Source organism: Polyergus mexicanus, unplaced genomic scaffold (assembly GCF_030449975.1).
Source record: "Polyergus mexicanus isolate NDT 795.1 unplaced genomic scaffold, iyPolMexi1.0 SCAF_9, whole genome shotgun sequence".
In the NCBI taxonomy this organism is placed as follows: domain Eukaryota; kingdom Metazoa; phylum Arthropoda; class Insecta; order Hymenoptera; family Formicidae; genus Polyergus; species Polyergus mexicanus.
The window spans coordinates 8,793,177-8,820,562 of NW_027223329.1; the positions used below are offsets into that span (position 1 = coordinate 8,793,177).

Consider the following 27,386-nt stretch of genomic DNA (forward strand, 5'->3'; position numbering starts at 1 on the left):
GTCTCTATTTCACTTAAATAAAGGTGCTTAGAGTATAGATATCGTTAAGATTGTTATTGCCATGAATTAAAATATTTTCTCATCAGATTTGGGGCTTTTGTACCGCATTTCTAGAAATATTGCAATATTATGAATAAAATAAACTAAGAAATGTTTCAAACATTTTGAAATTTTTAAGAAACTAATGCATGCACTAGTTTCTAGATGTTGCAATCTTATCTACGAAACATAAATATTGCTAGTAAAAATAAGAATAATTTACATATTATCGAAACTATTGCATAGTAAAAATTACGTAATTTTGCTTTCTTCCGTATTCGCATGATTGAATATACGTACATATCGGTCAAGGATTCATATTTTATGCAGAAAACCTATGGAACTAATGATTTACTGCAATAGATTAATTTGTCACTTTTATTATCTTACTTCTATTTATCTACACAAATGCATGTATAATTTCATGTTTGTGCATTTGTATATGATCGTCCAAATGTATATTTTTATGAGTGTACATTAATATGAATGTGCATTAATACTGTTTCGGCATTAATATATTATTGTTGCCTATATATTGTTGATATTTCATATAATTCTTTACAAATCGTGTAAAATTTTAAATTTCGTCAAAATTTATTCTTAATTTACTTATCTTTTTCTACATTTTACAGAGATTTTTTTACAATATATGTATTTTATAAGATTGCAATATACTTAGACAAAAAACCTTTTTGGAGATAATATTTAATATTATCCTATCTAAATCTATAAACAAACAATGCATTTCATATTTCATAATGTAATTCGATAATATTTACGAATGTGTCTAGACATATTTTATCCTGTTATCATTCGCTATGTAAAAACAATTTGTAAATATATAAATAAAGAAAAAGACGTACGACTGTAAATCATATATTGCCTATACGCACAGAGTAAATAAACATTTTCTCCAAAAATATTTTTTCCTGCAATTAATGACAGAAGATTGAGTAATATATATTTTTACGTTACGATAAATCATCATAGCTGATTACTCTGTAACCTTTTCTTATCAAAGATTATTATCTTAAGTAATATCGATCGCGTTAAAAACTATTTTATATTTTCATGTGCCATTAAATTACACGATTCACGCAATTTAGTTTCGCGAATTATTGTCAGAAAAGCGAGATAAAATAATTTGTCAATAAATTTACGTCAAGCGATACTATCTATTAACGTCAAAATGTATTCGTCGTTAAAGAGTGAAACTCCCCTCGCAGGTTTCGATCAAATCAGTGAAGGTGGGAACGTCTATATATATATAAGCCGGTGCGTTTAAGTCTAACTCGTTCTTTCTCATTTATCCTGAAAGAGAGAGAATTATACTTTTGAGTTAAACAGTACGATAAGATATATAGAACATCATGAGAAATGCAATTTGTAAATATGTGTCCTTGACGTGCGTTCTCATCGTTCTTATTCATAGCGGGTAAGTGAAAGGACATGGCTTCTATAAATCGATGAATCGCGTACGCATTTTTAATAAAAAAAGTTGGCACACGCAACATAACGCGCCGCGTATATAAAGTAATATTTCATCTAATGTCAAAATAATGAAAAACAGAAACAAATTTGTATAAACAAATATTTAAATTTTTTGATTAAACGCTAGAAATAATATAATAGCGTCGTGGTGTACGTTTGTGTGTGTATGTATGTGTAGTAACAAAATCCAGAAATTATCTGATAAAAATGAGTTGTAAGAAAAACTAAGTTTGAAAGAAAATCACTTATCAAAGTATAAACTACTATTTATAGATTGTTTACTAGACTACTAGTTATATAGATAAAAATATTTCCAGAAGATTAATTAAGATAAGATAGATATAGATAACTAAAATTTGATTGTTATATCTATTAACTGTTAATCTGTTATCTCTTAACTGTTATTTTTTTAACTGATAATTATAATAGAAAGAGAAAGGAAGAGGGACCGATAATCGATTGAACTTTGATTATAAAGATCGATTGAATCAAATTGCTTGAACTATAACTTATTAACAACAATATATGTCTAATACACATTATCAAAAAATATTTATATTGCTATCATATAAATAAATTTTGCAAAAATCCATATCACTGCGACAAATCATTTCTTGATATTGAAAAAAATCTCTTTCAAAGCTCGTAATTTTCCTCGAATGACTTTTACGAGTTTTGTTTTTATCTGGTAGAAACAGACAAATAGAGAGGAGATGATATAGACAATCTCTTTTTGCACATTTTCTTTTCCGCTTCTTTTGCCTGCAGAAGCATCGCCATTTGTACCCAATATTCCATTAGAAATATTAATACCTCGTTACATCTGCTAGGCGTAATATATGACATCCATACTCTATATAACATCTATATATCTGTATCCTGTAATTTATAAATTTAATATTTTTAATATTGCTGCTATATATTATTCCAAGAAACATATCTTAAAATATTTTGTATCTGATGTAAAAAAAGAGTATTATGTTATTGTATTTTTTAAATGTCGTAATATCAAAATAACACATTTTTATTTCGTTTAAAAAGAAGAGTATTGAATTACACTAAAAGTATTATTATTATATTAATATATGTATTACATACTATTTTTAAGCGATATCTTCATTTATTTTCCTAGGATTTTCAACTTTGGAAAATATTTTGCATTACGAATTTTTCACAATTTTTCTAATATTTATTTCGAAATATGTTGTGATGCATATATATACAATGTATACTGTTGCTATTTATAAATGTATTTTTACAAAGCTTTGAAATGTGATGTAACGCGAAGCATGATCGTCGATAACTCTTCGATTTAAAATAATATATATATATCAGTTTTATCGTACATACAGGTTTATCAGCGTTTATTAAATAGCCGTGACCCTGTTTTTCTGGTACACAGTACCGTCATCATCGGAGTAATTGACATTTTGTTTGAGCAATCGGAGCAATTATCCCCGTCCAGCACTGCTCGCGAGTTAAAATAATTCGTCAGCTGTTCATCATTCTAAACACTCGCTCGTCCGCGTCCAATTGCGGCTTGTCGCTTTTTCACCGACAATCTGATTTTCGAATCCTTTTGCAACCGGTTTCTCAAACGGGACTCACATAATGACAACGTAAACAATTTTTTATGTAACTCGCGCGCTTTCTACCTCTTTTTTCCGCGATAAGAAAGGAAGCAAAAGAGAGAATAAAAGTGTAGAAAAGTGTAAAAAGTGCTTGCGATACGAAATATAGGCACAGATTAATTTTTTTCAAAACTGCGTTTTTTCTTAATTTCCTCTTCTTTTTTTCTTTTTTTTTTAATGTATATCTTTTACCAATGCAGAAAATGCAAATGCAATTAAAAAGAACAAGTCTCGCTTGTTTTATTTTCTTATATATTTTGCTTGTATTATAAAAATTTAATATGCGTTGTCAATCAAAATCACTCTACAATCTTTCATTTAGATCAATGTTATACAATAAAGACATTTTCATTGACTTAAATGATTGAGGATACTACAAAATTAAATTGCTAATTAAAGTTAAGAAAGAAAAGATGAGATGAGATAATAAAAAAAAATCATAAATATCATATTACATAAAGAATAAAATCTCCTGCAAATAATTAGTTTTTAAGTTTTACATGATATAGAATGTGATGTATTATTTATTTATTTATAGGGAAACTCGTATGAGAGTAGAGAAAGTGACGGAACCTTTTGGCCTTTCCGAAGGTCCTCATTGGAATCATCGGACTCAAAAGTTGTATTTTGTTGATATATATAACCAGTACATACGTAGACTAGATACTGCGACAGGTGTTGTAACCAGTGCCTATGTAGGTAAGATTGAACTTTTTTTTATATCACTATTACCTAATTCACTGTATTTATTACATATCAGATAATATTATGATTTCTGAAATAATACTTCTTTAGGACATGGTCCTGTTAGTGTTGTTGTACCTGTGGATGATACATCTGATAAACTCGTAGCAGGTTCTGGAAAAGATCTTATTCTTGTCACCTGGGAAGGAGATGAAGATTCGAAGAAGGTGCCATTCAAAGTACTGACTTCTATTGAATCTTCTTCTAGTGATACAAGAGTCAATGATGGAAAAGTAGATTCATCTGGAAGATTCTGGATTGGTAAATTGAAAAAATATATATATATATATATATATATATATATATTATGAATAGAAATGTATTTTTTTTTAATGCGATAATTATTTGTTATGTATCAATTACATTACCAATAGGTACTATGGGAAATGAAAAACTTAATGGAGATGTAACTCCTAATCAGGGATCATTATATCGCATTGACGATACATTAAAACCTAAAAAGGAAATAACTCCTGTTACAATAAGTAACGGATTAGCATGGAATATCGATGATAATACTTTCTATTATATTGATTCACCTACACGTCAGATTGCAGCATACGATTATGATCCAAATACTGGGACAATCTGTAAGGCTTGATAACATTTTCCAATTAAAATTACTTTATAGAAAAGTGTACAAATATAAATTATATTATAACAATGAAAAATTTTTGACACAAATTAAATTATATGTAACCGAAAATTGAAATAATTATGAAAAATATTAAAGTATTAAATATATACATATATTTATATATATATTCAAAAGAGAAATTTTTTTCAAGAATTACGTATATACTTACAGTTTCTATATTTTTAGCTAATAAGAGGATTGTATTTGACTTGAATAAGATTAATATAGAAGGCGTTCCTGACGGAATGACCATAGATACAGATGGCAATCTTTGGATAGCAGTATATGGGGGCCATCATGTAAGTATATATATATAGATAACAAATCTTTCATTGCACTCTAAATCCATAACCATATATATATGGTTATGGATTTAGAGTGCAATGAAAGATTTGTTATTTGTGATATTAATACATAGCTCTAAACAGTAATTTTTTTCACAAAAAATGATATTATATGTGACAAAGTTGTTGTTGTTCAACAATCATTAAATATTCTATCGGAGATCTAAAAAATATTTCCTTATAAAATTAATATTTTTCTAGATATTATTTAATATGTTTCAAGCACCTCAGAATTCCCTTTAGTTTAATATATATAAATAAATATATGATACATAAATTTGACAACTAATCAAATAAATATATGCAATGTATGAAATATTTACTGAAGATTATATTAAAATATAATGACTACGAAAATGTTTTATCTAGGTCATTCACGTGAATCCAAAAACACAAAAATTGTTGAAAAAAGTTAAGATTCCAGCTGAAAATGTAACTAGTGTCGCCTTTGGTGGTCCGCTTCTCGATATTCTGTATGTGACTACTGCGGGCCATAATTTAACTGCCGAACAACGAAAGAAAACTCCCTACGCTGGCTCCGTGTTCGCAGTAAAGGGCTTGGGAGTTCGTGGAATTCTTGCAAATTCGTTTGTGATGAACGAAAAGCAATCAGATGAGGAAAAATCAGATGAATGAAGACATGTTTTGCTTCTCATGAAAATTTATACATTTGCATGTATTTTTAAATATTGTATGTTAAATAAAAACGTTCAAGTATTGCTTCTGTAAAAAATATTTTTTCATATCTTCTTATTTTAAAGAAAATTGTATAAAAATTATGTCTTTTAGTAGAGTACATAATTATTAATTATTAGAAACTATTATCTTATTGTGATGATCCTAAAATATAAAATGTGGTTTATTATTTAAAAGGTTGGTGAACACTGTGAAACAAAGAGAAATCAATAATTTATAATTGTGGATGCTTCTTTAATACAAGAAGGGAGTTACAAATTTTAGAAAACATTTGGGCTTACTGAAGCTACTTACATTCGGTTTTGTGTAAGTAGAAGAAAGTTCTATTGTTATCAAATGTATGTGGTAGAAAAATAATGTTTCTTTATTCAAAAATGTGCTCTAGTAGAATTATTGAGAAAATAATATGTTTTTTGTTGATATCTAAACAGATGACATACAAAAAAATTAAATAAATACATAAAACAATAAGTGTTATTTTTAATTAATGAAAGAAATATGTATATAATTGTAACTTTGTAATTGAATAACATAAAGTCTTTTAAACTGTTTATATAAGTTTGATATATCAATGGAATTGTAAATATAAAATAATGTAGTTTACACTTCTCTGAGAATTGTAAAATAATCATAGAAACAAAAAGATGTTTTAATATATAAATTTGTCTTGAGAATTTTTATGTTTAATATTCGGAGAAAAAAATTTGAATACGATAAATTAAAAGGCAAAACATATAGTCGAATGTTATCTTTATATCGCAGCCAATAGAATTCTTTTTTTTCGCGATAAAGAAGTATAAAATTTATATATACAAAAAAAAAGAAATAATCTCTTATAGTGTATATGTATATATTATATGACTATAGTATTTTATAATATAGTATTTTAATATAACAAATCTAAAAAGAAACAAATCGTTTATATAAATTAGCTATATCAACTCATTGCGTTAGAATTTTTTGAACAATTTATATAACTGATTTATAGTTCAATTTGAGGCTCGAGATTTTTATGTACGAAACACATAACATAAGAAACTAACACATCAAAATTATTTAGTAAATGTGTTATTTTCCCTTGTAATGTTATTGCTGTTGCGTAAATAATGTGACTTGTCTCATTCCAATGCAAGGAGTTAGCGATCAAAGTTTCAGCTCAGCAACTACTTACGTTTCTCTTGAGAAAAAAAATTTACGTTATACACAAAGTGGACCTAGACGGTGATTCTTAATCGTCCAATGTTATAATTTCGACACTATCATTAACGAGTTTGTCCTGTGTCTTTTTATTCGAAATGTTAGTGGGTTTTCCCCTCGATATATCGTACACGGACATACAGTCGGCGATCGTCGGCGATGGCCTAGATATTTCCGGGTTCACTTTTTGCGACACTACACTCAAGGACGAGATATTTTTCGAGTAATCCAGACTGGGCTTTAATTGCGACGGCTTTTGCTGCGGTATTATCTCTAGATGAGAATGCTGCTGCAATTGTGATAACATCGAGAGCGCCTCAACCGTGCTGCTCTGAGGAAAGGAAGCTGAACTCGGTAGCGAGCTCGACGGTACATCCATTGCCGTCGACGGTTTCGCCAATTTGTTGCCAGCAGATGGTTTTTTGTAGCTGTGATACTTGACACCCGCGACAGTCTTGATACTGCCAGATTGCGGAGCGACGACAGGACTCACAGAGATGCCGCTCAAGTCCGGCGGTATAAAAGACGATTGCGACATCGCAGAGGAATTTCCTGACGGTATCGCGTTTAATATACTTGGAAAATTGCCAGGCATTGACACGGGCATTGCCGTAGAAGTTTTCGCAGCTGCCGCGGTCACCGTCTTCGTTGTCTTCCTCACGTTGGGATGCACGTTCTGTACGCTCGTTTGCAAGTTCGAGTAAGGTCGCTGACAATTCTTCTTTGACAATAATTTGTGTTGTAGCGACGTGCCAGATCGCGACACGTTCATGGGTAAGTTCACAGGCAGCGTCTGTTGCTGTTTCATAATCACAGGCGCACCCATGGATGCGTGAGCAATTTGTGGATTCGTCGTCACGGCACCACCGCCGCCGTTACTGTTCTTCAAAGGTGAATGTGACAGTGACGAGTTGTTATGCGCGGGTTGCGGCTCAGTCAACGATTTTGACACGCGTATCTGCGGTGCGCTTATCTGCTTCGGCGGGCTGCTCTTTACTTGCTGAATGATGGACGGCTTGAGCAGAGACATTTGCGCTGCCGCCGTCATCACCGCATTTGCCGAATGTAACATCGGTTTTGACGGCGATATCTGAAGCGATTTCGGAATGTGGACGGGATGCAATGCCGCGGCTGAGTCGGTCTGCAAGCTCGGCTGCTTGCCGCTAGGTTTCGTCTTGTGATGAGATGGCAGCTGCTGCTGTTGCTGCTGTTGTTGCTGGCTCACCGGCGTTATGGATATATTAGGTCGATCCTTTGGCATCGACGTGGTTGTGCTGGTTTTGGCCGTCGCTTGATGGTACATGGGCCGCGACGTCGATGCCGTAGAATTGCTCAAGTTTAATAATTGTTGTACTGTCATAGAGTCTAAAGATCCTTTCAAATTACCTAAATTACCGATATTACTTAAAGTATTGACATTGCAGCTAGATGTACTTATCGTCGAGACATTACTGATACCAGCGGTTATTGTAGTACCCTGGTTGTTTAAACCGCTGGCGAGATTGTTTAGTGATGACAAATTGTTCTGATATTGCCTGAGGATATCTTGATAACTTCCTACTTGGTTTAAGTAACTCATAGCCGATAAGGGATCCATCATATTGGCGCCCAGTCCACTGGCCAGTATAGCCGATAGCATGTTCGCATCGACTAGAGGGTTTATGAAATAAGGATTTATCATGGAACGATTTGGCCCGGACGTGCCCATAAAACTAAAGTTACTCTTGGAACCAAATTGATTCATCACATTGCCGCCCTGCTGCATTGCATGCTGCAGATACTTGTTAGCGTTAGGCGGACGTCCCCTTGGACGTCCGGTGGATATTAAGTTCCTATGCGGTTTGCGATTCTGTAAGGCCTGTGATGATGTCGAGTTTACTGGTATCTGCGGTATGGGTGCCTGTGAGATAAGAAAATCGTTTTTGAGATATTGATACGATCGTCATAACTTACAACAGCAACAATGAAGGAGTTCGCTTACCGGAATAGTAGAAGTGACTTGAGGTTGCATGTGATTGCTATTGCTGTTATTAATCGATGCAAGTTTGTTCGCCTGTATTTGTCGCTGACAACATTTGATAGCGATATCCAGGACATTTCCCTCCAGATTCTAAAAAGCAATGCAAAAATGATTGCGTTGACATTTGAAATTATTGCAATTATTACCTAATATCTTAAATCTGAGTAAAAAAAATAATGATTTTTAACAAATGGTTTTAATTATTTAACTCGCTCCTCGATCCTCTTGAAAAGTTATTTTTAATGACAAAGTAATAATGTTTTATAAAAAAAATGTAAAAGATATTTTTCCACATAAAAAGATTTTTAAAATATTTTTATGCGAATATTGCGAGATGATCTTTTACCATTATAAAAATGTTTTATTTTGTCCATAAAACTAATTTAAGTTCTATAATCACATACAAGTGTACGAACAATAATCTGATAAGATAGAAGAGATCCGATAAAAGATAAGATAAAAAAGAAGGTATATGTATACAAGTTTGCTTATTTAAAAAATATATGCAAAATGCAATCACACACATATACAGAATTAATTTCTATAGTCTAATTATTTAGAGATTTTATATATATATATATACACACATATACATACTATACTTACTTTATTCCCTATGTACATTTTATAAGTGTCTGTCAATAATGTCGCAAATGTTTGTATAGTCGACTCTTTACCCTGAAGGTGCTTTTGTACAAGTTGATATGTTTCATACACATCAAGCAACACTTGCGTTCTGGCATCTGTTCTAATAAGGTGGACGCTGTCGATTGTGCTTGCCGAACCCATTGCCTGAACTCTGCTTCTGAGCGATTGTTGACAAAGTGTCAGAGCTTGTCGGGATAATTGCTCTCTCTCGGAATCACGTAAGTATTTTCTAGAGAAAAAAGTAATATTAGTTTTTTTTTTCATATTATTTAAGTTTTTGCACAAAAAATTTTATTAATTTTTTAAGAAAAAAGAGAAGAGAAAGAACAATTTAGTCTTTTAATTATTTGATTTTGATCTTACTTGTCTGAATCTGGAATTTTTCCGAGTTGTATGCACAACTGCATCAACATCCGACTATCGTTAGTTTCCTTTAATACCTGCATGAGTAGCGTCACACATTTTGACATGTGTGAGGCAAAGCTTCCGGGTCTGTCAATTTCATTAATCGGTATATGCCATACTCCCTGGAAATCACGTAATATTAGAACATATACATCAATTATGCATCATATAATTTGATGATATAAAATAGAAACGTTTACTCCAATAACTTTGTATATTAATTTCATATATTGCAATTACAGAGTATCAGGATAATCGGGGAAAATGGCTCTGCTTCATGGCATATCTGTGATTATGATATTGTTATATATATTCTGTCTTATCACTAGGTAGTAATTAACAATGATTATCATCATAATCTATTACAAATGATAAAATAAAAGCATAGCTTCATATCATCTTAAAAATTTTTTAACTTTTGAAAATAAAAATAAAAAATATTACTTAATATATTTATCTAATAAAATAATATTATAGTATATATTATAGAATAATTCCACGTCAAATAATATAAATAAAAGAATAACTTCTTTAAAATTATCAAAGGTATTGTAATACTACGCCTAGAAAGATGATAATAGATACAGATGCTGGAGGAGATGATGCTCTAGCAATAATGTTGGCTCTCATGTATGAGACCAAGACACACGACATCGAAATTCTAGCTATAATTGCTACATATGGTAACACGTACTTGAAGAACGTGGAACAGAATGTATTAAAAACTTTAACAATTGTTAATAGAAGCGACGTAAGTACATACTTGATAGCTGAAGGCTTTTGATTCACTTTGTTCAAATTTTTATAAACAATTTAAAGAATTCAAAAATTTCATTAACACAATGTGTGTTATTGATTACATCATGATATAATTATTTCTTTCCAAATTTTTGCAGATACCCGTGTATAGTGGTGCCCAAAAACCATTGATAAATATGTATGAAAATACTAATTACTTTGGCAAAGATGGATTTGGAGATTTTAATTTTACTAAAACTATAACTGCAAAAGTGGACAAATCAAAACACGCTTCTGTATTACTTGTAGAATTAGTGAAACAATATCCAGGTATATATGCATATATATGTTTTAATATAAATATTCAATTCATTTATAATTTTTGTAGGTGAAATAACTATAGTTACTCTTGGATCTCTGACAACAATTGCTACAGCAATCGCATTGGAACCTAATTTTCTGCGTTTAGTAAAGCAACATGTCATAATGGGATCGAACATTGACAGTAATATAATTGAATTTAATTTTAAACAAGATCCGGAAAGCGATTGGATTGTATTGAATAACACCAATAAACCTAGTATTATATTGCCGTCAAACACAGTATATGCTAATTCTATTTCAAAAGTAATATCATAATATTTATATAAGCATACGTGAATTATATTGATCTATGAATCATAGAATATTATTTGATACACAGGAAGAATATAGAAACATTTATAATAATCTGGATGTTTCTATTGCAAACTTTTTGTATCAAGCTGAAAAAATCGGTTTGGAAAAAACCGAGATGTGGGAACCAGCAGACGGAATCGCTATGGCAAGTGCACTACAACCAGAAATGATAACGGAACGTTATAAAACTAATTTAAGACCGGTAATCGCAGGTGATGCAAGAGGTTCAGTTGTGAAAGATATGGATAAGAATAATCAAGTCTGCAATGCAGAAATTATACAAAATGTTAATATAACTATATTTAAAAATCTTCTATTAGAATATCTTTCTTAACAGTATTAATCTAAATTGTGGAATTATTATGCTAAATTCATTTTTTATTTTATATTATATTCATGTATTATTATATTATTCATTATATTATGCATACTATTAATAATATATATATACTTACATTAAAAAAGTTGGTACTTCTTCTCTCAGTGAAAAGTCCTTGAAAGGTTTGTCCAGGATAAAATTGACAACTGTATGTCCTTAACAAGAGATCCTTGCATTTCACGGTGTCTTTCGCCTTTTTATTGTTAAAGAAAAAGTGTGCGAGTCTATAAAAGGACTTATGATGTTCGGCGAATCTTAATATACATTGTTCTAAACCAGCTAGACAATACGCAATTAATATCGCTACCTCTTCTTCCGGCATATGTTCCTCTAGAAGTTAAAATACAATAAAACACAATATATAGGAATCTTTTTTTTTGCACTTTAATAAAATATTAAGCACAAGCTACAATAAAATGTAATGATAAAAGTAAAAAGTAGTAGTATATAATTTACCATTGTCTATATTGGCAGAATCTTTCTTCTTTTTTTCTGCGTCACTGTCGACAGATTCAGTATCGCTATCACTAGAACTATCACTGTCAGAACTATCGTCACTACTGCTAGATTCTTCGCTACTACTAGAGCTCGAGTTATTTGTCTCTGTAGTTGTAGTTGTAGTTTGCGTAGTTGTAGTGCTTTCTTGAGAACCTCTTCTGCTCAGAGTCATTTCTTCATTTGCATTGGTTTGTGTTTTCCTTTTCTCTTCCATCTTATCTTTATTATCTTTTCCCTACCAAATAATATCAGAATAATGCTTGTATTCATTTCAAACACATACATATTAGCAAAGCATATTGAAAAAAAGGAAAAAATAAGATTAGATAAACGTACAGTAGTTTGCAAGTCTTCGTTCTGCAACCATTTGCCATCGAATCTTCTGGTGTCTTCATCATCCGCGGAAGATTGCTGGGTTTCCTGGCTAATTTCCATTGCCTGTTTCATAAGAGCATCCATTAAATCTTGTACATTGTCAGTCTTTCGTTCAGAATCGACTGTTACTATATTTACTGAAATATTTTTATTCTCTTCTGTTTTTGTCTGCAATTTTGTTTTATCAGCACTCTTGTTTTCCAGCTTTTTCTTTTGTAATTTCGGTTCGTTACTTTCATCACTAGACACAATCATCACATCGTCGCTCGTTTTCTCTTTTTGCGATACCATATCACAAACTTTGGTAATTAAATCGTCTATTAAAGCTACGACGTCTTGCATCAATTGTAAATGCGAAATGTTACTTAATTTTATTTTTTTCGTATTGTCATGTGACAGTTCATCGGGAAGTCTCTTGCGGCTTTCAGACTTTCCCATCTCCATCTTAACATCGGAGATTTTGTTCGATCTATCTATTATTTCTATTTCTTCAATACTATTTGAGCGTCGACATATCGTAACTATGTTCTTATCCACATCTAATGCACTATCGACTTCCTTCGAAAAACTTTTCTCAACATCAGCATTCTCCTCCCTTTTCTTTTCGTTAAGTTTGGACTGATACTTCATAAAGGGTCCTTCGGAGCAATTTTTAAGGTGCCAATTGAACAATTGACCCAATGATTTTTTCAGCGGTTTACCCTCATGTTGCTCCAAATACTTTAGTATACTAGCATGAATACGGTAATGAACTTCTAGTGCTTCTATAGATAAATTCTGTGGACTCTTGTGGCTTATTCTACGCGGATATTGAGCGTTATTCTCGTATAATAATTCACTAGCCTAAAAGTAAACATTAATTTCAAAACTATATTGGTAAACAGAGAAAACAGGATAGTAGACAAGACTGACCTTTGCGTAATGTTCCAAGAATATGGGAGGATCTTGATTTTTCTTTTCTGCGACTTTACCGAGCATATATTGATAAAGCCATCTCTCGTCGTGCTGTATAGTCGGTTCCTCGATAGTTTGGCATATTCGATTGGCAGACTCGAAGCACTGATCCGCAATCTCCAGCATTTCCTCCTTTCTAGTTTCCAAAATTTCGAATCTCTCCATGCTCAATGTGTCGGTTTCTTGTTTGAGCAATCGCGAACAAAATGAATGAACTATATAAACGAAATTTCCATACTCTGTCCAAATGACAGAATGGCCAGGCGCCAGCTCAATAGCATGTTGATAACTCGATTGTGCCATTTTTGCCTTATTGAGAAACTTATCTTTTCCTCTAAATGTGATAGAAAATATACATATAATACATATAAATAATACAAAGAAATAAAATTTAGGAAAAAAACAATACTTACATAGGTCTGTAATTGTTCAACCAATTCTCTATTATACTGCCTGTCGCCATAGCTAGACCTGCCCACGAATTTAATCCTTTCGGATATAGACACAGATCTAGTAAATAATATCGACAAGCGTGCTCCCACTTGTTGTTCTTGAAATAAAAATCACCTAGTAAATAATAAATCGTGGATATCGCATGTGGTAGAAGTTTCACCACGCTCGGCATTTTATCCCGTGCGCCGATTATGTATGTCGTCATCTCATCTACAATTTGATTCGGGTCGCTCTCTCGCGGAATTAATCTGATTATTCTCTTAAACAGTATTTCCGTATCCATGCTGATGGAGAAAGGACGGGGAGACTGAAAATTGGGTAACTGCTTCGGTTTATAAAAGTCGAATAGCAACTGTGCTCCTTCCCAGGTTAATTCCATTTGCGGCACCATGTGATCCTGTAGATACTTTGGACGTATTTTGTTGACTCTGTTTGGATGACCGTATAAACAGAAGAATATCTGTTCCAGATATTTCGTCAGTCTGTTCTTTATGGAAGCGTACAAGGGAGTTTCGAGCTGTGGTATAATGAGATTCATGATGAAGAATAAAAGTTTTGCCTCATTGAAGCAACACCAAGAGTGTCTGCCAATAAATTCGTGGGCGGTAAACAGAATCATGATGGACGGTGGGATGTCATCGTCCTCGTCATCTGATTCGGAATGATGAGAACTGTGCAATTTATTTTTGTAAGAGGATTCGATCTTTGCTTTTTCCTTATCTTCTTCACTATTAACACACCAAAATTTTACATTGCAATATATAGTAATATGTATATATGTGAATATGTGTATGTATATATATATATATACATTGATACAAACTTACTATTGTAAAATATAATGTAACAGGATCCAGGGTAGAACAGTCTCCAATGGCATTTCAACAGCATTCTCTGGTACATCTAATTGATGACAGACAATGTGAACTAAATTCTGCACCAATCTCGACAGACGAGATTCCGACAAATATTTTACTGAAATTACAATATAAAAATATCATAAAAGAATATTATATTGCAAGAGTTTTTTATATAATGTATTTTGTAATCTTACCAATGAATACACTAACTTCGATCGTACAAGCTTCCAATTTTTCAAGTGCCATTACAATAGAACTTGTCCACTTCTTTTGTTCAGCTTCATCAGATAAAATCAAGTAATTTTGCCATGATTCATTGAGACAAGCTTCTGCCCAAACATAACATTCCTAAAAGTATTTTATCAAAAATTTAATATTTTCTTACACTATATATTGATATATTGTATTTGTTATTAACACCAGTAACAAATGTTACCTCATACTGTTGAAGTTGCCATAAGCTGTCGAGTAACATAGTTAATTGTCGAACTCTGTCGACGATGTTTTCATTAGTTATCAACAATTTGTGCCTCTGTTTGGCAAATTTGAAAGTATCCTGCAGTATGTAAGACAGTTCTGCATATTTTTTTTCATCATACAAATGTTGAATTTCGCCTAATTTTTGACCCCTAAATGATTACAAATTAAATTATAATATCTAAATATTTAATGTATTCAATATCTTGACAATAAGTATAATATACATTAGAAAATATCAAGATTGAAAATATACCTCTGAATTGATGTGAGTTTGTTCTTTACGAGTTTGGTACTGATTTGAGAGTTATTTTTACAATTTAATAGCCTAATACATAGACTTGGGCTTTTACTTTCCATCTCTTGCAGACGATTCAATAACTGAAAATTCATACTTTATAGTTTATAATAATAAACATTTCTTTTCAATATTGAACAAAAATTTCTTACCAGTTCTAGCGTCTCTATGACTATGTCTATATCACCTTGACAGAGGAAGATGCTAGCTTTAAGCCATAGAATTCTCAGTAAGATGTATAAGTTTTCGTCATTTAAGAGATCTTGTCTAACGCTTGTAAATATTATATGTCCTAATTCTTCTGCTGGCATCCCAGTGCCAAGTTTATCCAATCTTCAATAACAATTTCATATGCAAGAAGCTTTTTTATAAGTAACATAAAACTTGTAAAGATAAGATTATCGATGACTTACGTAGGGTTTGGCAAAGTATCTGGTTTATTATCCAACCATTTATCTGTATGAAGCTCCCCAAATAGCAGTGTCATTTCGGTATCCAATTTCAAAATATTATCATTGACATCTTCATCGAATGATGACAAATGTGGAATATGTTGCCTAAATAAGATTGGTTAATCCAGATTTTTATCTATATACACAGTGAATAATCTTTATGCATATTTACCTCATAAAGACATATGCTTGTAGATAAATATCCGACATTCCTTTCGGCCACATCTGATTCCATTTGGTACACAGAAATTCTGTAAATTTCGCGATAATTATCATTAAATTACTTTTACTGCTATGCTGATTTATAAAGGCGTCCACATCAGCAATTTCTGCCTCTGTCCCAAAGTATTTCTGTTGTTGACTGTGCGACATAAGATCAGAGGTTAATAATTTCCTATTGTATACATTTATTATTATACATTTCCTATTATATTTCCGAGCAAAAACTAAGCTATAGGCAAGCACCTTGAGTCAGGGCTTGGAGATTTTGAACTTTCCGAACTTTTGAGAAGTTCAACATTAGTACTATTATTCTCTTGATTCGTGAATAACTGGTACATATCCATTGTGTCCATAGATTCGTCGAGATTTTTAGTGACATCATCTTTAGTCAATCTTACTCTATCGGGTCTGTATAAAGAAATTATATTTCCATAATTATAGAAAATTTACATCTCTAAGCCACACAATATATATGCATATTTAATTACTGGATGTGTGCATACAATAAAGTACTAGGGAATAATCTTCTAAGTGCTTCTTCCAATTGAACATCGTCCCTTTCTGCTTCCCGTCTGTTTGAACCTCTGACTCTCGCGGATCGTCTCATGCTGCTGCAACTCCAGGCCCATTGCTGCAGAAAGCACAGCGCACTTCTGCGCCTTTTCTTCACCTTTTGTCCTTCCTCTTTCCCGAAAGTTTTCTCAGAGTGAGTTTTATCGTCTGTCTTACACATCGCGTCACTCACTTTCTCGGCACCTTTATCAGAAACCTTATCATTGCTCAATTTATCGCTTTCTTTGTCGCTAGACTTCTCATTGGGTACTCCATTATCCATACTGTAGACATCATCTGTGACTTTGTCATTCTCTAATTTATCGATATTCACGTCCGTTTCGGATTGCATCTGTTCCTCTAAATCCATGTTCTTCGTTTCGCTTTGTTCTTCGCATTGCAAACCGTCTGTGTCGAACATTCTCAGTGGATCTTCATCTTCAATTATTTGCACGTCGGTCGAACAAGATTTTTTGTCGTCCTCCGTTTCAATTTCCATCGCGGTATCCGAGGCTGTGTTGAAAGCCTGATTGTCGTTCGATATTTCGCAATCTTCCGTCTCGATCTTGACAGATTTGCCGATATCATTTTCTTCATTTGGAATTGGATCATTTACATTCTGCTGATCTATTTCCATAATGTTAATTTCTTCAATCTCACACTCTTTATTCGCTATTACACCCTTGTCATCAGGTTTTCGAACCAATAATACAATTCTACAGACAAAGTTCAAATCATTTTCAGTGATATATCTGTGCATGTCCAGTAAACTTTCTCCGAGAGCCAGCCATGTATAATTTATTAAAGGCATTCTCAAAATCAATTCCGGCAATGGTTTTGGCATAAATTCTGCTTTACAAACCTCTGCCCATTTTATGGAAACTTCTCTTGCTTCTGTTAATAACTTGTCACCCAATACATGATCATATTCGGTATATAAAGGTGGATCTAATTGCCAATCGCTGTTATACAATTTATAACATTCTTCCATACATGGAATGTCTTTAAATATCCTATCGCGAAATGCCAGACCCTTCACATAATTAGGATCCATTTCCAATGCCACAGAAATATACAACAGACAGTTCATATAATCAGGAACAGCATATGAGGCAGTTATTAAATTATCCAAGCAAGGCCAGTGATTAGAATTGCACTTTAAACCCTGTTTAAAAGACGAACAAGCTAATTCTAAATTAGAAATCTTCATAGCTAATGTTCCAATTCTATACCACAGCATTACATCGGAACCATCCAAGTTTGCAGCTTCCCAGTAGTTCTCCACAGCATCCTTGTAATTCCCGCAGGCTGTTTGAATGGCACCAATATTCTTGAAGCAAGAATATTTTAAAGACAACATTGGTCTTGATCTGCCATCTGGCACTTCGGGCTTCTCCACTTCATCCAGCAATTCGGTTTCCAAAAGATCCTTAAAAATAACTAACGCCTCTTCTCGTTTATCCTTTTTCAACAAGTCCAAAGCTTTGTTGTATTCCGTTAATGCTATTTGTTCCTGGAATAAATTAATTGGCATTTTAATATACGCATCAAGTACATTCCCTCTTCAACTTTTAATTTAACACTCAACGCCCTCATTATCCGCAACTTTATTTATATATAATCTCCAATATTAAAAACAGCCAGTTAAAAGGTTAAAAATATGAATCACGTGCCCCGAATATAGGAGACAGATGCAGATCCCTACGATTTTCTCGATTTTCAATCAATGTGGCTCTTTAAATATTAATCCGTCACATTGAATAAATCTCGTATAGAAATGTATCGTAAAAAAATAAAATTTTCTTTCTACGTTATAGCAATGACGTTAAATGTTGGAAATTGCGCGAAATGTCGCTGATGTTTTGAGGTTATATGCGAATGTAAACAGAGCGTAAACATCTCATACTTGCGCCTCCTTCGTGATCGTGGGTACATCCTCCTCCTCACTCTCCTCGTTCGACTCCTCGTTGAGCGCCGATATTTTAATCATCCTCTGCGGAGAGATTTTCGCGCGGTATCAACGCTTGCATACAAAAACGTCAACAAAAGCACAGACGCCGGTTTTTTAACACGCCGCCATATCACATATCACGGCGAATGTCGCGTATTCTAGATATCTAGATTCTAGGGGTTTGTTCTTTGCAGCTGAACTGGCTGCACTGGTTTAGAGTTTATCTTTCTCTCTCCCCATTGGAAAGAGAAGGATGGGCTCTGAACTGGTGCAGCCAGTTCAGCTGTAAAGAACAGACCTCTTGTCACGTATACTATAATATCGGGTGCACCAGGGTGGGGAATCGGAACACAGCCCTTGATCCTAGATGACAAGATCATTCGATCATTGAGCAGCATCTGCTGGTTGGAGATCGTTGGAGATGATTCGATCAAATGGCGATTGGTTTCTTTTAAATAGATTTTAATGTGCCTCCAGTATGTAGCTTTTTGAAATGACGATTGTATTATAATTAGGGCTATGTTTCATCATTGTACTTTCGGCATCTTTTTCCGTTCCTCTCCTCTTTTTCTTTCTCCGTGAAAGAAGCCGGAGTGTACATTTATTCTTTCTGGTAAATGCAACTAAAACGAAAAAAAGCACACATGTTTGAACTAGAAAAGCTGAAGGATAAACTTCAAATAATCTGTAATTGCAAGTGTAATATCTCCCTGCACTTTGAAGCAGTTGAACTTTCAACTTGTTTATCTCTAATTGCTTGTCTCGCTCGGTGATGCGTACACGCATATGACATAAATAAAAGGGAAATGTTATTGCGCTTTACGGTCACATATGTGTATACCGTTGATTAATCCTGACTTAATTTAATTGTAAATAGGATGCATTCGTACAATGGTATTTCGTGATCAGCGATAACAGTAGCCACGTGTTAGAGCGTGCAAGAATAATGTCTGTGCTTCAAAGTGAGTACCCCTGTATTCGTGTGGAAGTCTTGTATATCACGTTACCGGTATACCGTATTGCGATTTGTTGTTCGACGAATTATCGATATTGTTTTTCGTGTAAGAACTATTTTCGATAACGCAATTACATCATATACATATATGCTATTTTATAAGTAAAGAGCATAAAATTCAAAATACAAAACAAGTGTTTTTTGTTAAACTACGAATGTCTTCACTGTAAAAAATATATACGATTATACGTTGCAAATTTTGTGAAAGTTAGCATACACATGTAACCCTGTCCTATATTTTGTTCTTATAATAGTTTTAATTTTTCTAGTATATTAATGTACGATAGGATTTTTATAAATCAAAATCACGAGTAGAAACTTTAGTAGTTTATGAACATGTTGTTACATTATTGTTGTCAACATTCAATAACCAATTAAATTGTTTATTGATTTGAGTTTGTAAAAATGGAAGAATTCATTATTCTGTATAATAATGTCATTATATATATATATATAATATTGTGAAAATAATCAGAAAGAATTTGTAAGTCTTTCATGACGGCGCGTTATGTTGTTAGATTACAGAAGAGGTAAGGTTGCAGTATCAACTAAGAAAACTTGGCAGTGGTACTTAATCTCACCATATGAAAAAAAAATGAAGATATAGAAAATATAATAATAAATATTGAGGTATACATATACAAATATAACAATAATTTAAAATTAACAAAAACATTCGGCATTCAACAAAGCATCCTTACCATAAACTGTACTCTAACAAGATGTGTAAAGTGTAGTATAATTCATTTCTTGGCACTTTAAATCATTATACAAACAAATTCTCTTATTACATAGCGGAAAATTCACGTTTAACGAATGTACAAAATGAAAACTAATTTCAAAAACTGCAAATGATGATTTTTGATACTGTTTCAGTCATTGTACTAATAACATAAATTGATAATATGTACATCGCAGGAGACCAGTTGAGGGGCGGTGGTATGCAAATGATAGATACACAGAATATGTCCAATTCTGTAATTGAAAGAAACAAAAGTATTATAACAAAATTTCCATTTCCCCTCTACAATAGATTTCATCAAAATTGGCGTGTAGGTGAGTCTGTTTTTATTGCATATGTGAAAATATAGTAGAATACCGATTTATATATCTTGTTATATTTATAAAATTTTTTAGATTAAATTCAAAGTAATATTATATTATAGATCCTGAAATGTCGAGACATTATTGGACCGCATCTTTCTTCTTACCGGTCGGATCGATTTTTATTCTTGGAGTAGTCGTTTTGCTGATGGTAAAATGTCTAAAAATTTATTTGATCTAATATCTACATGATATTAAACTCTCTCTTTCGCTCTTTATCAAATGTACAATCAAAATTGAAAATTTCAAATGATGATTATAGGTACTGTTCAAACGATGTCCTCATACAGTAGCCGCGATTGTTGCCGCAATTCTTGCTATCATTATCATATTAACAGCTATAGTATCGCTTAATCATGAGCCAATTTACACTTAACATGTTTAAGCCAAATAATTATCGACTGTTATATTGAATAAATCTTTCTCTTTTATATACATTAAGCTATGAGAGTACAGAACTGATCGAATATTTACAAATTTTGTAACAATTGTATACATTGAATAAATAGATATCTTACTTACTACTAAGAGTGTTCACTCATCATTTTCATTTTAATCATATCTTTGGAAACACGTTCCGCTGTTTCTAGATATTTCTCCAGCATTGAATTTAATCTATCATAGCTCTACAACATAAATTACAACATGTATTAAATTTGAATTTATTAACATGATATTAATACATAACTTCAGCGAGAAGTAAATTTATCATACCTCTATATAAGTGGAGTCTTTACTTAAGTATTCTAATTCATTTAACAATACTTCGATGGTATTAAACGGCAACCAGGTTGGTGGCGCAGTAGCTACTAATGGTGTCTCAAAACCAAAATGTTCTTTTCCGCTACCTAATGCCGCGTTAATATAATCTACAGCTAACTCGCTTGCTTCTACTAATCGGCCGGTATTCAACATGAGACGAAGAAGCTCCGAGGCGTTGCGCTTCTGTAATATTTATGTAAATATAATATTTTCTAAATGAAAGTAATAGGGCAAAACAAAGAAAATATTTCGATTAATGAATTACTCACTTTATACGATATTAATAACCATTGTGGTATAAAGGCTCCATCTTGCAATAATTTGCGCGCAACGGCCTTATGTAATTCACTGTTGTCGTTTTTTTCATGCTTTAACGTAAAGTATTCCAACAATCTCCAAGCGGTATTTGCAATGGTTGTATTAGATATTCCAATATCTGGAGAAGAATATTAATATCATATAGCGCTTTTGTAGAGAAAAAATTAGACATGATTCTCGATGTAATAATAAAATGAAAATTATTAATGGCTAACATATACCGAATATATCATTTTGTATTAGCCAGTCCCAAGCATTTGGATCCTCGTGTTGGCTCAATTTGATGCATTGAGAAGTTAAACTTTCGAGTACAGAGGCTTTACTAATTTTAAATTCGTCGCACAAGTGTAGCGCTGTTGTATACAAGCCAGTACTGCACAAAGTGATAATCAGCTCAGATGGTTCTATGAACATACAAAAATATTTTCAAAATTAATCTCGATAGCATTTTTGTAGAAACATAAATTACACACAATTAAAAGATGCTTACCAGTATGTGCGACTATATGCATCTCCGAATTGACTTTCGATATTTTCAATCTCGCATCTACTATATAATACTCTTTTTTGATATCATCCAATTCGAGGACTTCAACTTGTTTCTTTATCTTGTAATGCAACACTTCTTTTCCATCTATGTCTCTCTTCTTTTGCGTGTTCGACGAATTCAATTCGCCGGAAATGTTCTGATCGACAGGTCTTACAATCCATCTATATTTTTCGCTTACATGATACAAGGCATTAATACACGCCAATAAACATTGCGCTTGCTTCGCTATAATCGGTGCAGAATGAGGTTCCTGACTTAAACGCATAGCTTGTTCGTACATTACGGATGCGGCTATAAAAATATAGTAACAATATATATATAAATATAGTAATGATACTCAGTTACATACTTCAAATTACACAAACTTACCTTTCCGCATGTTTTGCTTATTGACGTGAAAACTATATAAAAAGTTATAATAATTATTTTCCATAAGGTCGACACTTCTGGCTCTGCCCTCTACTATTCTCTCGAGATCCTCATACATATCGACATAGGGAAAAGAAATTAAGTCTATTAACAATTTTTTCTCGAATAACGTTACGACCAGTTGCCGTAAACAGTCCACTCTACGTGCAGCGTCTGGATTTGCGTTCAGGCAATGGTAAGCTTCTGCGTGATGACCTAGACCCAGGTGTTGCGCGAATATTATTGAATGGAGCGTCGGCAAATTTGGATCATCTATGTCGGCGGTCGCTATAGCCGTCTCGGCAATCTCTATGATACAATCGGATGCGTTGTGTTCCTCAAACAATTTGATAACTTTTAGATAATAATGGACCAAATCCTTGTTTCTTGATATTACGTTAGAGTGGAGTAAGGTGTCCACCAAAAATACGTCAGTCAAAATTCCATTGGAAGCACGAAGGAAATTATCGCACGCCTTTTGCATCTCTCCCATTTCTAGTAATGCAATAGCTAGAATAAACTTCCTCGAAGCGCTGTTCCACTCGCACCACGTGTTCAGAAGTCTCACATATTCTTGAACAAGCAGAAATTGACAACTCGAGAGTAACCATTCGGGAAAGATAAAATTTCCGGATATCGGCCATCTAATTTAAATTATTTAAGGAAATGTGTATAAAGATACGTGATCAATCTTGAATCCCATATATATATCAGGACTTAATACAATATATCAAAACTAATACGACTTATATGAAAGGATACATAAGTTGTGCGATAAGCGTTACATGCGTTAGCATACTATAATGCCAAGGTATTAGAGTCATCGGATCCATATTCGCCTGAGCCATCAACATATGAGCATGTTTCCCACCGCTGCTATGGATAAACAGTTCTAAGAGCGACAGGGATCGATGTTGCCTTTGTCCGACGTTGATTCGTGGATCAACAAGCTTCAACATGGAAAGACGCTGCGAGCTGGATTCGCTGGAAATATTTCATAGCTTTTTTTACACTTTCGTTGCATCGACATTAAAAAATATATGTATAAGCACAAGTTTGTGCTAACATGTACATACATATGTACTATAATACATTATCTAAGTAATAAAACTTACAGTAAGGATTGCGAAGGAGTGTATGTTGCCGTAGACTCACATATCCATGTGACGACATAGTAAGCTTGAGTAAGTACAACAGTTCTCGGCGCTAAAGATGATTTTATGGTATGCAAGGAACTCGAATCAAATATCTCGGGACGTAGTAATATGAATTGCTGTAAGATCAATAGATCTCTGCAGATGGAGAATCTCAAAAGCGCTATTTGCGTTATGGTTTCCGCAATTGCGGAAATTCCCAGCTGGCTGCCGAATAGATGATTGACGTTTAACAAGATTCTCGAGGCATCGTGATCGTTCTCGAATTGCAGCTTACTCGGTTGTCCAAGATCGTACGTTAAAGCGTCAAGCAACATGGCCATGGCGCCCGATATATCCTTGACACTACTTAGTTTGTGATAGAGTTCCGATTGGAAATCGAAATCCGATAGCTGTTGATGACATGCAAGTGATTTTTAATCTAACAAAAAGAAACAGAGTAAAAGCTAATTATAGATTGATTATACTCACCGGATCGTCGGGTTCCAGCATCAACTTTGACAGCAAATCATCGATTATAATATCGGGACTTCTAAGATGATACAATTCCCTCTCAATTTCAGTTTTAGTTTCTTCAGACAATTGTTCTCCCAATATGACCAACGCGGACATTAGTGTAATTAGATCTTGGCACGTGTCTTCGTCTTGCGATAAAACAGGCGTTGTTTTGAAACGGAATGTGTAAGACTTGTCATTGCAAAATACTAAATGTTCTAAAGCTTCCATGGGTCTCAAAAGCGATAAGGATGACTTTTTCAATAAGACAATGCCATAAACGCTCGGCAGTAACAATAGACCTACAGGACGAGTGCCGTTAGCGTGATATTGAACGACGCATGAATAAAATTTCGACCAGCATCGGTTAGCGATTTCGAGATAATCCTCATCCATAATCACATCCGCTTGTAAATCGGCGGAATCCATCACTTCCGCCTGTATTTCGGCCTCCACCGCCATACATACTCTCTCTTTTAAGACAGCCGGTGAAAAAACCATTTCTGCTATTACGTTGGATCTTCTGTAGATACTTAGCGCTTTCGTGATGTCCACCAATGAGAATTGTCCAGGATGAAAAATGTAATTTATATATGCTTGCCTCGGATCGGTTCCAGGATCGGTTACAATGTAATCTCTGTCGCGCGCTTGTTCCAAAATTGTGGTCTCCCATTCGGAATTAATACGTTGCATGCCATTCAGCGATAATTGCGCGTGCGTAACCGCCACAGCGTCCATGTCTGCTGTTCTCCACACTGCCCACAATCTGGTCGGTGTGAATGCAAAATCTACCAGGTGTTGCTATTTAGGAATAATATAAATTCATTACGTTCTCTCTTATATAGCGAAATAAACGAAAATTATATCGATGAAGGTATACTCACATCCGGCGCGTATAACGTACATAATCTAACAAACTTGAATATGCCGTTATCTTGCATAGGCTTTAGAATGCTGAATTCGCATCCACCGCTGAATTTTAAAAATGTTCCGAGATACAATTCGTTATCGGTGCCCAGCGCTTTCCTCAAGACGTGACCTTGCGCGCTTCGAGACACAATGCGATTCTCGATTGCCGCGTCCATCACAGCTACGCACTGCGTCTTATTACAAGACCATATACGTACGTTACCTTCTCGACATAACGCGAACAAATACGTATCGCTACCGTAACTGTGTATAACGAGGGACATGGCAACATGAGCTTCGGTATTACGACCTCTAAACGCTGTGGCTATACCGCTCAGAAATTTGGGCATTATCGAATCTTGTTTCAATTCACTGGTATGTACAAGACTTGTGAGTGAGTCGAGCCTCAGAAGTAATATAGTTGCTGAACTGTAGGCAAGAGCAAATAGTGCCTCTTCCTGTGGCAATGTAAGCCACGATGCTGCTGCATGGGGCACTGGAGAATCTACGAGTCAAGTAAAACGATCGAGTGAGCACCCAATATGCAAATAATAGTGACAATAACACATAAAAATAAATTTACTACGCAGTAAGCATATATATAGACTATATTACATTATATTCTCCAAACTTACTTGTAGTTCCAGCATTGGAAATGATGTGAAATGTATGAGGATCTCTGGCATTTTGTGCAGAAGCTTCACTAAATATAGACTGTACACTGAGATCTGTATATGTACCCAATAAGTTTTCCTGGAAGGAAATAAATTGTTATTAACAAAGCAATATGCATTCAAAAACAAAAGTCAAAATATCCTTGTATACTCACTTGTTTGTGAATTTTATCTGGGTGAGAAAAGGTAAATTTGTGAACGCTAGAAACGGTGACAATCAGAATAATGACAGAGTTAATTGTCTCATGAATAGAAATTCCATCCAAAATTGGGGTATCCGTAAATTTGTATCTGACTCGACAGTTGGCGAGATTAATATCAAGACTATGCTCAATCAATTCGAGTACGTCATGACAAATACGCCAGTAAATGAAACGATTACGAGTAAAATATTTGGATGAGTCTCTGTACGAGTAACCGCCAGCCCTTTCCGGTACCTTTATATCCTGCAATGTACTTTGGCTTCCACCTGCAAAAAAAATTAAGTTATTACTATATTTGTTCCTTATAATTATAAAAAAGCAACTATCTTGACGTCATCATGCTTTATATTTATCATGCATTATTATGCGATTATTTATTAATTTAGTCAAAACATTATGACATGTATATGTATTTAATGTGCAATCTCTTATAACACCTGTCAGATTTGACGTTTAATTTTTCTCAAGAATTTTCAGACACTAATTTACAATAGAAGAGTAACAGGTAGATAGAGGTTAGAAAAGTTGTACAAAAAGATGTGACTTGCAAACATCGTATAATATTTTATTCCGTGAGCATTATTACTTATGCATCATCGCGAATAGTTTTTCAAAGCATTCTTATGTTAGGTTACGAGAGAAATTTCGGTTTGCCGGGCCGTCACGTGGAGGTTAGGATGTGCTCACCTGTGTTCAGGGTGATCTCTTTCCATTTTTCCGGCAGAGTTTGATCCGGCACGACCTCGCGATATCCCAGCGGAAATTCCATCATGTTCCAATAATTTTCAAGATAATACAGGAGAAATTTATAGCGGTTTCTTACTTTACATTACAGAAAACCGCCCGAAATTCGAGTGAATATCGAACGATTTTTGGCGCTCGTCTCGTGCTCTACGTAGCGTTATGTGTGGTCTGTGATGTGTGTGTGTGTGTGTGTGTGTATAACCTATGTGTAATATATGCAGTGCAGTGTGTGTGTGTATATACCGAGTGTCTGATTCGTGTTTTTTGTAAAAAAAAAATCATGGTTATTCGAGGTATCGATCAAGTCCTCG

At 33.7% G+C, this 27,386-nt stretch overlaps 5 protein-coding genes across 16 annotated transcripts; 3 read left to right on the top strand and 2 right to left on the bottom strand.

Moving 5' to 3' along the window:
* Positions 1–1,322: 1,322 nt before the first annotated feature.
* LOC138936684 (regucalcin) lies at positions 1,323–5,621 on the top strand. Of its 2 annotated transcripts, none has more exons than XM_070302291.1 (6): positions 1,323–1,474; positions 3,700–3,860; positions 3,957–4,166; positions 4,280–4,495; positions 4,729–4,841; positions 5,256–5,621. In XM_070302291.1, the coding sequence occupies exons 1-6, from the start codon at positions 1,410–1,412 to the stop codon at positions 5,520–5,522; spliced, it is 1,032 nt and encodes a 343-aa protein (XP_070158392.1). In that variant the 5' UTR covers positions 1,323–1,409; the 3' UTR covers positions 5,523–5,621. The 2 variants fall into 2 exon arrangements, with proteins under 2 accessions (XP_070158392.1, XP_070158393.1); XM_070302292.1 differs by lacking the exon at positions 1,323–1,474 and adding an exon at positions 3,047–3,149.
* Positions 5,622–5,907: 286 nt separating this feature from the next.
* LOC138936683 (calcineurin-binding protein cabin-1) lies at positions 5,908–18,895 on the bottom strand. 3 transcript variants are annotated; one of them, XM_070302290.1, is made up of 20 exons: positions 18,695–18,895; positions 16,725–18,301; positions 16,480–16,644; positions 16,187–16,375; positions 15,976–16,119; positions 15,715–15,895; positions 15,521–15,645; positions 15,224–15,416; positions 14,982–15,135; positions 14,755–14,902; positions 13,888–14,655; positions 13,433–13,808; positions 12,659–13,363; positions 12,482–12,583; positions 12,104–12,380; positions 11,724–11,977; positions 9,811–9,974; positions 9,406–9,676; positions 8,761–8,889; positions 5,908–8,679 (listed from the first exon to the last, which is right to left on the bottom strand). In XM_070302290.1, exons 1-20 carry the CDS (start codon positions 18,776–18,778, stop codon positions 6,811–6,813), a joined length of 7,875 nt encoding a protein of 2,624 aa, XP_070158391.1. In that variant the 5' UTR covers positions 18,779–18,895; the 3' UTR covers positions 5,908–6,810. The 3 variants fall into 3 exon arrangements, with proteins under 3 accessions (XP_070158391.1, XP_070158390.1, XP_070158389.1); XM_070302289.1 differs by having other exon boundaries at positions 12,482–13,363; positions 16,740–18,301; XM_070302288.1 differs by having other exon boundaries at positions 12,482–13,363.
* Positions 7,138–11,713, top strand: LOC138936687 (nucleoside hydrolase). 4 transcript variants are annotated; one of them, XM_070302294.1, is made up of 7 exons: positions 7,138–7,553; positions 9,523–9,665; positions 10,095–10,181; positions 10,399–10,603; positions 10,749–10,920; positions 10,979–11,217; positions 11,294–11,713. In XM_070302294.1, the coding sequence occupies exons 3-7, from the start codon at positions 10,117–10,119 to the stop codon at positions 11,600–11,602; spliced, it is 990 nt and encodes a 329-aa protein (XP_070158395.1). In that variant the 5' UTR covers positions 7,138–7,553; positions 9,523–9,665; positions 10,095–10,116; the 3' UTR covers positions 11,603–11,713. The 4 variants fall into 4 exon arrangements, with proteins under 4 accessions (XP_070158395.1, XP_070158396.1, XP_070158394.1 ...); XM_070302295.1 differs by lacking the exon at positions 7,138–7,553 and adding an exon at positions 9,197–9,267; XM_070302293.1 differs by lacking the exon at positions 7,138–7,553 and having other exon boundaries at positions 9,281–9,665.
* A 154-nt stretch (positions 18,896–19,049) lies between the features above and the next one.
* LOC138936657 (uncharacterized) lies at positions 19,050–21,368 on the top strand. 5 transcript variants are annotated; one of them, XM_070302242.1, is made up of 5 exons: positions 19,050–19,352; positions 19,617–19,701; positions 20,673–20,810; positions 20,921–21,009; positions 21,121–21,368. In XM_070302242.1, exons 2-5 carry the CDS (start codon positions 19,686–19,688, stop codon positions 21,232–21,234), a joined length of 357 nt encoding a protein of 118 aa, XP_070158343.1. In that variant the 5' UTR covers positions 19,050–19,352; positions 19,617–19,685; the 3' UTR covers positions 21,235–21,368. The 5 variants fall into 5 exon arrangements, with proteins under 5 accessions (XP_070158343.1, XP_070158345.1, XP_070158347.1 ...); XM_070302244.1 differs by having other exon boundaries at positions 19,050–19,215; XM_070302246.1 differs by adding an exon at positions 20,273–20,384 and having other exon boundaries at positions 19,051–19,701; positions 20,631–20,810.
* Nup160 (nuclear pore complex protein Nup160) lies at positions 20,108–27,343 on the bottom strand. Of its 2 annotated transcripts, none has more exons than XM_070302232.1 (14): positions 27,019–27,343; positions 26,284–26,597; positions 26,090–26,207; positions 25,430–25,959; positions 24,522–25,346; positions 24,012–24,442; positions 23,659–23,880; positions 22,858–23,540; positions 22,429–22,779; positions 22,160–22,342; positions 21,890–22,056; positions 21,573–21,803; positions 21,377–21,484; positions 20,108–20,729 (listed from the first exon to the last, which is right to left on the bottom strand). In XM_070302232.1, exons 1-13 carry the CDS (start codon positions 27,101–27,103, stop codon positions 21,383–21,385), a joined length of 4,242 nt encoding a protein of 1,413 aa, XP_070158333.1. In that variant the 5' UTR covers positions 27,104–27,343; the 3' UTR covers positions 20,108–20,729; positions 21,377–21,382. The 2 variants fall into 2 exon arrangements, with proteins under 2 accessions (XP_070158333.1, XP_070158332.1); XM_070302231.1 differs by having other exon boundaries at positions 21,381–21,484; positions 27,019–27,342.
* Positions 27,344–27,386: the final 43 nt, after the last annotated feature.

Coding starts and splice junctions, on each gene's coding strand:
- LOC138936684 (XM_070302291.1), top strand. CDS start 1,410: ATGAGAAATGCAATTTGTAAATATGTGTCCTTGACGTGCGTTCTCATC. Junction 4,496..4,728: donor TCCAAATACTGGGACAATCT/GTAAGGCTTGAT, acceptor CTATATTTTTAG/CTAATAAGAGGATTGTATTT. Junction 4,842..5,255: donor CAGTATATGGGGGCCATCAT/GTAAGTATATAT, acceptor TGTTTTATCTAG/GTCATTCACGTGAATCCAAA.
- Nup160 (XM_070302232.1), bottom strand. CDS start 27,103: ATGATGGAATTTCCGCTGGGATATCGCGAGGTCGTGCCGGATCAAACT. Junction 22,343..22,428: donor GCATATAGTCGCACATACTG/GTAAGCATCTTT, acceptor GTATGTTCATAG/AACCATCTGAGCTGATTATC. Junction 21,485..21,572: donor AAGACTCCACTTATATAGAG/GTATGATAAATT, acceptor TTTATGTTGTAG/AGCTATGATAGATTAAATTC.
- LOC138936657 (XM_070302242.1), top strand. Junction 20,811..20,920: donor TCATCAAAATTGGCGTGTAG/GTGAGTCTGTTT, acceptor ATTATATTATAG/ATCCTGAAATGTCGAGACAT. Junction 21,010..21,120: donor GAGTAGTCGTTTTGCTGATG/GTAAAATGTCTA, acceptor TGATGATTATAG/GTACTGTTCAAACGATGTCC.
- LOC138936687 (XM_070302294.1), top strand. CDS start 10,117: ATGGCTCTGCTTCATGGCATATCTGTGATTATGATATTGTTATATATA. Junction 10,182..10,398: donor ATATTCTGTCTTATCACTAG/GTAGTAATTAAC, acceptor AAATTATCAAAG/GTATTGTAATACTACGCCTA. Junction 11,218..11,293: donor ATGCTAATTCTATTTCAAAA/GTAATATCATAA, acceptor TTTGATACACAG/GAAGAATATAGAAACATTTA.
- LOC138936683 (XM_070302288.1), bottom strand. CDS start 18,778: ATGATTAAAATATCGGCGCTCAACGAGGAGTCGAACGAGGAGAGTGAG. Junction 16,645..16,724: donor TTATTGTATGCACACATCCA/GTAATTAAATAT, acceptor TTCTTTATACAG/ACCCGATAGAGTAAGATTGA. Junction 8,680..8,760: donor AAGTCACTTCTACTATTCCG/GTAAGCGAACTC, acceptor CTTATCTCACAG/GCACCCATACCGCAGATACC.